Source organism: Maylandia zebra, linkage group LG18, assembly GCF_041146795.1.
Source record: "Maylandia zebra isolate NMK-2024a linkage group LG18, Mzebra_GT3a, whole genome shotgun sequence".
In the NCBI taxonomy this organism is placed as follows: domain Eukaryota; kingdom Metazoa; phylum Chordata; class Actinopteri; order Cichliformes; family Cichlidae; genus Maylandia; species Maylandia zebra.
The window spans coordinates 11,186,108-11,199,155 of record NC_135184.1 but is presented as its reverse complement, the minus strand read 5'-3'; the positions used below and the strand labels follow the sequence as shown (position 1 = coordinate 11,199,155).

General features: G+C 38.9%; 1 protein-coding gene across 3 annotated transcripts in view; it reads right to left on the bottom strand.

Moving 5' to 3' along the window:
• Positions 1-13,048, bottom strand: part of LOC101465668 (rho GTPase-activating protein 29) — a 32,758-nt gene that overhangs the window by 8,153 nt on the left and 11,557 nt on the right. Inside the window, exons 3-12 of one of the 3 annotated variants that reach the window (XM_004555284.3) lie at positions 8,913-9,056; positions 4,805-4,904; positions 4,417-4,489; positions 4,105-4,165; positions 3,358-3,507; positions 2,694-2,758; positions 2,475-2,585; positions 2,202-2,282; positions 1,695-1,862; positions 1,423-1,560 (exon numbers count right to left, since the gene is read on the bottom strand). In XM_004555284.3, the coding sequence (XP_004555341.3) occupies positions 1,423-1,560; positions 1,695-1,862; positions 2,202-2,282; positions 2,475-2,585; positions 2,694-2,758; positions 3,358-3,507; positions 4,105-4,165; positions 4,417-4,489; positions 4,805-4,904; positions 8,913-9,056 (1,091 nt within the window). Of the gene's footprint in view, positions 1-1,422; positions 1,561-1,694; positions 1,863-2,201; positions 2,283-2,474; positions 2,586-2,693; positions 2,759-3,357; positions 3,508-4,104; positions 4,166-4,416; positions 4,490-4,804; positions 4,905-5,367; positions 5,708-5,816; positions 6,125-8,912; positions 9,057-13,048 lie in introns of those variants that run through there. The other 2 variants (XM_004555285.4, XM_004555286.5) reach the window with 2 other exon arrangements.

Genomic DNA, 13,048 nt, shown 5'->3' with positions numbered 1-13,048 from the left:
ACAAAAAGAGATCACGCCACAATCTAAAGAAACTTAAATAAGAGATGGTAAACCAAGTCACTGGCATCTATCAGTCTATATCAAATACACAGCCATTTCTAATCATTTGAGACTCAGGTGAACCATAATCCATTATCCACAAACAGAGAAAACTTGGAACTGTGGTGAACTTTCCCAGTGAGTGGCTGGTCAACCATATTACTCGAAGAGTAATCAACAACCCATCCATGAGAGTTTCGATTCTGACCAAAAAGAACATAGAGGCTCGTCTCACATTTGTCCAAAAGCATCTTGATGGTAATCAAGACTTTTGGGAAAATATTAAGTTGAAACAACAACATAAACCAATAGTCAAACATAGTGCTAGTATGGTGGTCTGGGGCTACTTTGCTGCTTCAGGACCTGGACATATTTCCATAACTGATAGAACCTTGAACTGTCTACCAGAAAATCCTGAAGGAGAACGTCCAGCCATCAGTTTGTGTGCTCCAAAACACTCCATCAGGTCCACCTCTGAATGGCTCAAAAAAGCCAAAGTGAAGGATTTGGAGTGGCCTAGCCGAAGACTTAAATTTGATTGAGATGCTTCGGCATGATATTAAACAAGCCATTCATACTCCAAAACCTTCCAATATGTTTGAATTAAAAAAATTCTGCAACAATGAGTGAGCCAAAATTCCTCCAAGACGATGTGAAAGATTCATTGCCAGTTGTCGCAAATGCTATTAGGTTTAGGGAGCAATTAGTTCTTCAAATAGGGCCAAGTAAGTTTGGATAGCAATTTTCTATTAATAAATTTTTTTTTAAAAACTGCATTTTTTATTTAATGAGATGATCTTTGGGTCTAATACTAAAATCTGTTTGATGATCTGAAACATTTAACTGTGACAATTATGCAAACAGACAAATCAGGAAGGGGTCAAATACTTTTTCATGGCACTGTAATGATTACGATCATACTTGGACTCATAGTCCAAATAAGAAAACAGCCAAACACTGACTAAACATATATAGAGCAAGCTTTTACTATTTGAGACCTTTCTGAAATTTGAATTGATTACCCAGTACTGTGGTCACAGTCCATATTTCAACCCTCCTCTAAAATGTATATAAAATAATCTTTTAATTCATAATTCTTTTTAACCCCAAACTAAAGAAGGGCAGTATATAATACAGATATCAGTTATATAGTATTCAAGCTACTTCTATTTTCAGTTATTATGGAGAAACATTGTGAAATGAAATCACACAGAAAGAAACAGAACTCCAGCTTTTGTGAAGGTTTGTCAGTTAAACTGAAAGTGATAACATATTTAAGTTTTACAGTTTCATTTTGTGGTCTACATATAAGATATACGCTTTTTTTAAAACAGTGATTGTACAGTCTGAATTACTCTTTCAGAAATATAAACTGCTTCTCACAGCTTTTAGTGTGAGGTCACACTGGAAGATCATTTCTCGGATCTGAGTCAGGATAGTGCTCTTCGCATTAGCCAGATCCATTTTCCTGCTCCCTGCGTCAGCTATGCAGTTCTCGTACTGGCCCTGGGCCTCCTCCGCCTACCCAAAACAATGGACAGAGAATAGCATAAGGACAGAGAAGAAATGCGCACAGAAAAATTACTGTCCATACCAAATAATGCCACAAAATATTGACACCAGTTACTTTTTCTGTTTTCATTTCTCCCGCCCACCTTTTGTAAAGCCTCCTCTTCTAGCTTTCTCTTCTTCTCCAGCTGTTTGTTCCCAGCATTAGACTGATCCTCCTGAGAGCGACTTGCTGCTGACTGGGCTTTTTGGTATTCCTCCCTCCTCTGGGTCTTCAGTACCCGTGCCTTTCGCAAGGTTGCATCTGCCTCTTGCTGCCAAAGCCACACAGATCAGCCACAAAGACCATGTGATTAAAATGTGGCATATGTGTTCAAAAGTTATCATAAATTTAATCAGATACGTTTGGCGGACGATCAGCTTTGCATTTGAAAAGGCACACCGAAGTTCGTTTGTTGCCATTGTCTAGAAAATTTGACATTTTTCTATAATAGAAACACCACCTCAGTCACTGATGACTAATCTCCTGGCAGGTTGATAACATTGCAACATGTTCTGTGGAAAGCTCACCAGTCTGTAACACTACAGTGGAGCTCTTCTACTTAGCTACGAGTAATTATCAAACAACATCTACACAGTGATTCTGTAAATACCATTTTCTTCTGCTCCCTCTGCCACTGCTCCTTGATTTCTTTCCTCAGCTTATCCAGTTCATTTTTGCGAGCCACAAGAGGCTGAGAAGAAATGAAAGTCAACAATTACACTTCAGTATTACTTGTTAATAAAAACGAGGCAAAGAACACACAATTTATAAACTAATGTACTTTTACAGATTATTTTATGCAATGAAATAACCCAACAGATGTTCTTTGTTAGGGACAAGATAAAGTGGTGAAGGGCCATAATTTACTTCTCGTTACTCTTACCTGCATGAATTTATTGGTCTGAAGAGTCATGGAGGTTTGAATAAGCAGCTGGTTGTACTCCATGTCTTTCTTGAATGCAGAAACGTAGAGGTCACTGAATGGCATGTAGTCCTTCAACAAACAAAAAATATGTATACATGAGTCTTTGGGGTTACTGTATAAGACCTAACAACCAGCCAATATAATCAATATTGCTTTAAAGCGTGGCTACTGAGTTACCTTTTGACTGGCCAGTGTTTTTGCAGACTCAGCCATTTTGACGTAGCTTTTAGCATTCTCAATATCTGAAAAATTGAGAATTAGTTAAGACTGCTTAATAAGAAATGACTCAACAAAAACATATTTACATACAGTTCATAAATAGATAATACTTTATTAAACCTTAAGGAAATTCTGTATGAAGTATTAAAGCCTCTAGAACCCTAGTCAATTTGTAGCCCTCTACTGCCTTACTTTTTGTTAATGTAATTGTCTAATATATAATAAAGAATGGCCTATTGACAATAAGGCGTGGTAGAAATTATTTTTTGAATTACTTAAATGTACAAATAATTTTGAGCAAAACATTAAAATGATTTTAATCATTGAGAAGTCTAAATGGAAAGAGTTTTTCTTCTGAAATCTAGCTTTCCCCTGAGTGTGAGGAAGACAAATAATATTGTAAATATAACAGCAGAAACAGTTTTCCAAAAACTCCTCTAGCTTTGTCCATGGGTCAGTTATATACTTTACTGTTAACTCTATTTATCTGCCTTTTGCAGTGCAGATGGTGTGGACTTATACTGGCAGCATTTTCTTTCTGGAAAAAAAAATCTAATCTAATGTCCTAAGCCCTGTGCAGTAATCCATTGTTTCCAACCTAATAAACTGTCAGTAGTCTCACCCATGGCTAGCCGTTTTTCCATCCAGGCCAGAAGATCTTTGATGTACTTGGAGCAGGTCTTGGCATAGAGTAGGGCGGACTCAACTCCACTGTCATTCTTCAGCAAGGTCAAGTCAACTTCCTCCTCTCGTGGCTGTGGCACTTCTGAGCCTGTAAAGTCAACAGAAGAGAAATCCACATGTTTAGTAGTATGACTAAAATATCTCAATGCTGGATTGATGGAACTCACTTTTACTATCCAGCAGACGTGTGTGTGTGTGGGAGGTAAATGAAGGGGGAAGAAAAACAACGAGGTCAGCGGCATTGTCAGTGTAGGTCGATATGAAAGGACTAGGCATCTTTTAAAATAGTCTAAGAGCAGCGTTTTCTTTTTACAACCTTTTCTAGCTACTCGGAATCTGATTCAACACAAATCCCATGTGTTTCCCATCCCACACAGAACTACTCTTTAACAGGCAAGGAATGTCAGATATGTGGACGGAGAGGGAAAAATGAGGATGTAGTATGAAAAGGGCAGCAGAAATAACAGGGGTGGAAGCAGAGGTTTTAAGGCGGGTCTACCTCAGGCACTCAAGAGTCCAAACACTAAATCACTCTGCTAACACACAAACTGACACTTCAGGCTGCTCTGACAGCAACAATTAAATGCTTGGTAAGGAAGCCATTAATAGCTCTTACATATCAGGGTGATGTTTTATTTTATATTCATTGCGCAGAGATAAATGATGAAACGTGAACAACACTTACCCACAAGCTCCCTTTTCTCTGAAACATATCCCTCGGGATCCACAGAGAGGTTGTCAGAAGACTGTGAAAAAGACATTTCAGATTATAAGGAGGGAACAGCAGACATACAATCAAAGTCAGACATCAGAGGCAGCTGGGATTTCAACAACCCAATTAAATACAGAAAGCAAGTCTTTGAGGCTTTTTTACTTGGGGGCGGGGTAAAATTGCTGCTTTAAGTGCACCCCTTTGAAAACTGTCACCGTCAAAACAAAGCTTTAGAAAAGATATATGGAAACTGTGCAAGCTGGGAAAAGGAAGATAGTGTCTCACCCTGCTTCTGTTTTTCTGGGCGATCCCCAACCCTGGGCTGCTGTCCACATCTCCCATAAGGAAGTCAGAAACTCTAAAGGTATATATAATTGTGTACATATATACATATATGTCAGAATCCAGTTTAAAAGAGAAGCATGTAAACGCCTGTGGTCAAAAATGCAATCTATTCAATAACAAAGCAACTCTGACAGATAGTATTTACACCAAAAACACAGAACAAAGCCCAAACCTGCTATTCAAAACACATGACAGAGACAATTATAGCTTCACAAGACCAATAAGTTGCTGTCTTGAGCTCTAAAGTCAGCCCAACTTTCCTGACAACAACACAAAAAGTAATAAAATCCAGTATTGGTTAAAAAAAGTAAACAAGCATTGTACTCACACATTGCCGAATGTGAATGCCAAAGTGTCAATGGATGTGTGTATCTCGGCAAATATAACTTTTTTATTCTCTGGGTTCACGGTTGTGGAGAAGTTAACAGCTGTGGAGAGTGACATACAGGAACTCTGGTCAAACAAAATGGAATTACAAACCAGCTTTTGTATACACAATCAATCAACAATAGCACTGATACAACTGAATCTGTATGTGGCTAGATGACAAGTTCATAGCCTCCAAAGCAAAAAACAAATGCCAAACAGATCAAATGAGTGACCTGTGAAAAAATTCTAAAATTAGTATTAAAAAAGCAACAATGGCAAGCACATTTGTTCTTGTTTTACCCGTGTAAGCCTCTAAGATCATAGTTAGGCTTTTGCAGGAAGTGTTTACGCCTCTATAAGTTTAAGTGGCTTCAAGTAAGTGCTGACATACTTGAGGATGTATAAAAAGTCAGTAACACAAGGTCAAGAGGTTTAATAGAAATGTTACAAGAACAGCTTAAAAACCGTGTTAAGAGTAGAAGCAGCCAAACGCAATGACGTGCAGCCTGCATATCTCCCTACCCAATCAAAATGTCTTCCTGGAGCAGGTTCAAAAGTCTTCAGAGGTTGATATTCAAAGAATTTACAAAAACAATTAAAGAAATTCTTCCTCCATTTAAAGGTGTTAATATCCCTGGGGCCATCTTCCAACGCTGATCATTCACAAAAAATAATCAAACTACACACATGCACACAATCTCATTCCTTCCTTTGTGATCTGGTAACAGCAAAATGTCCTTTGACTCTAGAAATCCATCCAAGACTGAAAAATCTTCGATAAAATGTACACAGAACTTTCTTTCTCATAAAACACTTAACTCAGCAAGAACACGCTTGCAGAAAATAATCAGGACAGCTAAAGGCACAGTCAGTGAAATCTGACTGAGCTGAGTACTTCCTGTCTGCCCCACAACAGGAAACACTCACACAGCTTGAGTTCTATGACATGTAGCGATATATTCAACACTTACCTTTTCTCCTTGCCGCCTCAGTTGTCTAGCAACTGGGACCAAAAATCTCTAAACAGATCTCGTTTCGAGAACACTTTCTATATTTTGTGCTTTCATTTTCTCATCGTGAGTAATCTCCATCCATGCCAGTTGTAAAAGCATAAACTATTAAGTCCCAGCTTATAAAGAAGCACAGAAAAGTCACGGCATCCTGGCTTGAAGAGGCAACCCCACTTTCCAGGGAGACACTCGAGGACACCAAAAAGAGAGGAGGTGTGGTGCGAACCTCCCTGCCGTGCACCTCACTGGCCCTGAATGCTAGCGTACAACTCAGCGCGGAGTTCTTCCTCAGGACATCCTGTGGGTCCTTTAACAATGATTCCAGAGCTCAGCCCCCCTTGTCATGACTGAAATATGGAAACTGCATCATTCAAGTGCAGGACCCATTGTTTTCTCATGGTTTAGCTGTAAGTAGGAACATTAGCTCAGGAAAAAGTATGCTAAAGCTGGTGTATCATTCTGACTTTAGATGTCTCAATGTTTCTATTGGAAGCACATCACCAACGTTACTTGGCTCTATTACTAGGTAAAACTAAAACAACAACTGTGTTTAAATCCCCCAAAAAACCCAGAATCCATTATCAGTAAATAACACACTTTCCTAAAATCAATTTAATCATTCTACAATAAGGAGCACAGGGACATAAGATCGCCTTTGTCACGAACACACAAGACTGACTCCTTTAGACAAACACACTCTTTCAGCTGTAAGCATATTTATAGACAAAGGGGAGCAGAAAGCGAGGAAAGAATTTCAATAAGCTGAGGAAGTCAACACTTTTATTGCAATGCCCTGCAGTTTTCAGTAGTGGGAGGGGAAAAGGAACACATAGACGAAATGTGACCAGGAAAGAACGCTTGACTTGGTTTGTTCTGAGCCAATGAAAGTCTGTGAAAAAGATTTTTATCTTTGTGACGACACACAAAGACACAGGCTAAAAGTTGAACTGGAGCACAACATGTTTCTGACATTGTCAAGTTTTCGACACAGCGTCAAATTAAGAAAAACAATAGTAAGAGCATGAGCAGATCATATCACACATGAAACAGGTTAGACAACCATGTGTTTGAAGAAGAAAGGAGGAATTTTTTTTTGGCAGCTGTCCCAGTGCTCCAGGTGCCATGACCAAGCTTCAAAGAGGAACATGGGCGAAGAGATGACACGGTCTGAAGACAGTGAGGCACACAAGGCCTGTTATCATCCAGACCTTTGACTCTTCATCTGATGTCTAACTGATTCATCCCTCTTTCAACCTCTCCTTTTCGATCCTCTGGCTAGCAGCCTGTGTCAGTATTGTGTTACCTACTGGCCATTAGGGACAGTTCATCCAGGGAGAGTGTTGACATAAGGCACCCCCTTGTGGACAGGCAAACTCCAAACTCAACTACATATGAACGCACTGGCTTTAATGCAACACTCTATAGCAGAGCTTTACACATAAGGATCAACACCACACTGCCATGTACAGAATGACACAAGCCTGACATCAGACAGAAGTGTTGATTTTATTTTCATTTTCAATCTTACACTACATGCCCTGGTTTCCACGTGTCAGCATGCTGGTTTTGCCAGGGTTTTCAGAGAGAAGTGGAGCAATGTAGTTCCCCATGGGCCTCCATCTCTTGTTAAGCAGCCAAAGCAGGTGGGTCAACAATAAATAATTAAATAAATAAGTGGACCATTGCAATTTAAAAAATAACTCTGTCACAGCACGTAGCTTTTAAACCACATTAATCTCAGCAGTGGCATTAACTGGAGAACTGTTAGTCCAACCACAACTAAGCAATGCCTTTTCTAAAGAAAGAAACTGTTGTCTCCAAGTACCAAATGACTCAATGAACTTGGTTAAGGTCTTGATTCATGCGTACTCTTGTCCAGTTTTAGTTTTACTGAATACTTAAAAATAGTTAAGGTTTTTAAAATTCAAAAATTCATCCATTCTCTTCCGCTTGTCTTCATCAGGGTTGTGGGAAAAGTGGATCCAATCCCAGCTACCATAGGGAGAGCCAGGACGTGAAAAATATTTTGAGAAATATTTTTCTAATTAGGGATCCACCCAACTTAGCTCATATCAGGGTATGGATATGAATTTCACACTAGTGCTTACTTTCTCTTCACTTCAGTTCTACTTCATCTTTCTTTTAGAAAATTTCTGATATTTAAAATATAGCTATAGCTTTTAGAATATATAACTGACAGCACATATTCTAAAATTTAAAATTACATCAACGAAGTCATTTAATGTTTTAATCAATCTGATATGTATAATTTACTCTCTAACTGAGATAAAAGAAAAAAAATAGATTTTTTGCAGCTATTCAGAATCTTTGTGCTGCATAAATATGTCTAAACTAAGCTGGTGTAATTCTTTGTCCTTATGACTCATGCCATCAGTAAAGATCAGTCTTCACAGTGCCTATAATTTCTTTGGCTAATCTGTCTATTTTGTTTCCCTTTTGTATTCTCATCATTGTCAAAGCAACACTCAGGCTACAAACAGGCATTCTTGAGTGTTTTTAAGGATTAGGTCACAACACAAATATTGAGATAAGCCAGGTGACCTGTCAGACATCCAGACACCTTACAACACAGGTAAAAACAAAGAACAAATGCGACTGTAAAGATCGACAATCAGTTCTGTTGAAGGCTTCCACATTAGCTGAAATATGTATATATCTATCTTGAGTTCAAATCAAGAGAAGAACTACACTTGCAGTGGATCTCAATTCCAGCAGATTAACCTCTCAGTTGAGCTTCCCTTTGTTTGTGTTCATTTGTGAGACAGGAAATGGATCTGTTGCTTAAGGAATAACAACTTCTTACAGTGTGAGCTTTTAGCAACATTTCTCCAAGCCGACCCTAACCAAACAGAGATCAGTGTAATATTCCAGCACCGTATTTGCCACACCGATCTGAGAGACTGACGTAGACCCATATGCTGACATCAGTGTTACAATCGTGAGATTCCACGCATCTATATTTGACCATCATCTGGGTGCCAGTGTGCAAGTTCAACTGTGTGTCTCATCCATGCATACTAGCGAGAAACTACTCACCTTTGACCTTAGCAATAACTGTGCCAGCTGCTCCCAGAATGTCAGAAGAGTTGAGCGTCTGGTGTTTGCCAATGACAATTTTGAGGATGCGAACTAATTCCGCCAAACGTTGCTGCACCACCTCCTGAAGACCTTCCAAATTCTCTGAGGGAAAAAAAAGGAGAACACATGAAAGTATTGAGAACATAACAAGACGAATCACACATTTTCATCTATTAGTCAAAATGAGCACCATTACACTGCATTTTAAAGTTAGTTATGTCACGTTAATTCTTGGCATTCCTTTGTCAGTGTCACAAACAATACTTCACAAATATTTTTAAAATATTTTTGGAAACTATGAAGAGTCCGTCATGTTCTGAAAAACTGCATAAAAACCCAAAAGCTACATCTTAGACTCTACAGGCCTCAGTTAGCATATTAAATTCATCACAGCACAATTAGAAAAAGACTGAACAAGTATGACCTGTTTGGAAGAGTTGACAGGCGGAAAGGTTCCTTCATTATTACATGAAGGAACCTTTTAAAAAAACAAAAAACAAGCGCGTCCATGCTCACAGGTGTACACACGGGTGATCACACCCACAAACTACACCCTTTTTGGCTCCTACCTCAAAGCACACTGTGTTCTGTTGATCTTATGTGCTGCACAATAATGTTTAACATTTAGTATTTACTGTCATATTCCCATATATCATTGTGATGTTGTTTATTCTATTACTCTTGTTCTCTACTGCTTGCTTTCTTTTTTCTTTCTCAGCAGGTGATCCAGGTGATTGATATATGCATTTTTTTTTCTCTGCCCGTTCTGTTGGTTTTTGTCTTTTGCCCTTCTCCCCCGTCCCTCTTCTCAGCTGTTTCTCTTTCCCTCTTTCTTTCTCCCCTTCTTTCCCCCAGTCAAGTCTGTCCCGTATTCAGTAAGTGAAAATAAAATAAACAATAAAAGGTGAATCAAATAGACCATTACGGCAAGGCTGGGATGGTCAGTTTGGTAAAGTAAATCCGTTGGGCATCTTTCTTTGCCTTTAGACAACAATTCTGATGGCAAAGAGCCAAACGGGACAGGCCAAAAAAAAAAAAAAAGAGTTGACAGGCGGAAGCCTCTTCACTCTAAAAAGAATATGGCAGCACCGCTCACGAATGCAAAGTTGCATCTGAACAAAACCACAAGCTTTCTGGAACGATTTCCTTTGGACAGATGAGACCATACCGCAATGTTCAGCAGAAACCAACCACAGCATATCAACACAAACGCCCCATACTAACTGTCAAGCATGGTAGTGGAGGGGCTTGTTTTGCAAGCACTGATCTGACCATGAACTCCTCTATGTACAAAGTAGTGTTGCTATGATGCCATTTTCAATACTATAGGGAAAATTTTAATGAAAAAATAAAAAGAAGCTTTTAAAGAAGCTTTTAAAAGAAAAATAAAGATTACAATACTGGTGTAATTTTTTTTTCCTGATCAATAGATTTAGTAAGATAGAAATCAAGGAGAAGGAATGAAAGCAGAAGCAAGGATTAAATGGAGGAATCCGAAGAAGGAAGAATGTTTTCCAGAGTCCAGGGAAGAAGTTGATACAGGCTCTGTGTGGTAGGGAGGAGTTACCAGATGACTGGGAAAGGACCGCTGAAATGGTGAGGGAAACGACCACAAAGGTATCTTGTGTATCCTCTGGATTTCTTAAGGAAAGACAGAAAACTGGGTGGTGGAATGTGGAAGGGAAGGAAAATATTCAAAGGAATGCAAAGAAATAGTGTGAAAGTCAAGTTTATGGCAAAAGCAGACAGGAGTACTGGGAGCCTAGGTGTGGCAAAGCAAAAGGCTTATAGCGAATTATATGTAAAGCTGGACACGGAAGGAGAAAATGACTTTTATCAATTAGTGAGGCAGAGAGACTGAAACGCAGAGCTGGATTAATAGATAGAATAGATAGATGATTAATAGAGAGATGGAAATTTACTGACAAGTGAAGAATGTGTTCAGAAGATTTGAAGAAGTCAAGGATGATGAAAATGAAAGAAAGAGGGACAGTTAGTCAATCAGGAGGCGCAGAGGATTAGCAAGGAGGAAGTAAAGGTAGCTATGAAGACGATGAAAAGTGGAAAACTGGTTGGCCCAGATAACATGCCTGTGGAGTTATGCAGATGAGTAGGAGAGAAGTGATTATTGAGCAGCAGTATACTGTAGCTTCATGCTGAGAAACAGCAATACAAATGTGATGTTTGCTTTGAGAGTGTTGTGGGGAGAAATATAGATAAGATCAGAAGGGAAGCATGTCAGAGAAGCATGTAGGACACATATTAGGACAGCAAGACAGCAGTGAGGTGTTCGGTAGCAGTGACAGATGGATTCAAAGTGAGGGTGTGATGATATCATAGATTCGCTTTGACGTCCTTCTTGTTTGCAAAGGCGATGCTGAAAAATGAGGTCAGTTTGGAGTCTCCATGGTATCTGTGGACTACAATGGGTGCTATACACTGGGAGACACAGGATGAAAGTCTGTAGAACCAGGACAGAATAGATAGTGTGTAAATGAGAGGGAGGCAGGTGGAAAGGCAAAGATGCAAGAACTAGAGGCAGTGAAGGTAGATGAGTTTAAATACGTGCAGTCAACCATCCACAAGAGAGATAAAGAAGAGAGTGACGCAAGCCTGAAGAGTATACAAGAAGGTGAGAGCTGGTATGATGTATGGTTTGGACACTATGGTACTGACAAAAAGATATGACGCTGAGCTGGAGGTGGCAGAGTTAAATAAATGCTGGGATTTTAGTTAGGAGTAAAAAGGAGGGGCAAGATTAAAAATGTGTATATCAGTGTGACAGGTCAGGTTGAGCTTTTTTAAGACAAACTAAGTGGAATAAGGTTGAGATGGGTTGGAAATGTGCAATAGAAGGTTAGTGGATATACTGGACAAAGGATGGAACTGCCAGAGAGGAAGTGCTACTTAGTGCCACCACTAATGCCATTGTTTTGTTAATTCGCCACAGCTGCTACCTGCTATCTTACTTATAACCTACAACTAATGTGGCAATCTGATAACTGCTAATAGCTAAATGTCTAATGTTAAGGTGTGCACTGGTCAGATTACCATTTAAGATAACTGCTTAATACTTGGATGCTGTCAAAACAGGAACTTTGAGATGCTTTGCCCAGTATTCATGTGCTCAGCTGCAAGTTACGGGAAAGGGCTTTATTTCTGTCTGCTCATGCTGGGTAAAGCTGTGTGTCAGCTGGAGGAGGCAAAGATGGGACTGTTTTTTATCTATACTGTTGTAAATGAATATCTAATCTGATAACAATTTTTAATATCTGAGTATAACTTTTTTATATGATACCTATGGTACAAATAAAACTATGCATAAACAATTTGTTCTGCAAATATGGGTTGTGTTGTTGTTCATCTGATGTTGTATTTATTGAGGGTGATAAGGACTAGATTTTTTTTATTATGTCCTGACGTATAAAACCTTAGAAGGTGTGCTTTCTTTTTCACATAACTGTACGTTGTGTAACTTTTTTTTTTAATCAGTGTCTATAGCTGTGTCTCTACCAGTTTAAAGGTGGAAAACAGAAGCTTGTGGTTGTGACAGCAATGATCTCGGTTGCATGAAACTGCTGTGATGCAAGCTGTTTTCTGCTTCCTCCAGGCAGAGTGACAACACGTACAACGGAAGAGGTGTATGTTGTAAACAGGTTAATCTGTCTCAGTCACAACTTTAATATTCATATACATGGAGAGATGATGAATCCTGAAATGATGACGTGTTTTTTGTGTGTTTTTGTAGTCAGAAGTGAGCCAAAAATCCATCTATAGTTTCTGTCATTATTTCAGTCCTGATGGACAGGTAAATCTAATATTTATTATTAGTTATTAGTTATTAGGAATGGTTAGTGCAACAGTACTGGGAAGGACTTTGTGCTCCATACAATCTGTAAAATGAATACAAGTCATAGGGCTCTTTCTGTGGACAAGGATGTAGAAATGAAATTTCTACACAGTGTTAGCAACATAGAATGTTTTGTTTAAGGGGGATTCTGCAAGATATTTTGAATGCCAGTAAAGTTACCCAAGATGACGACATGAAAAAAAATGTGCAAAATGCAATCTGATTACTCCTGTACTTTCTTTTC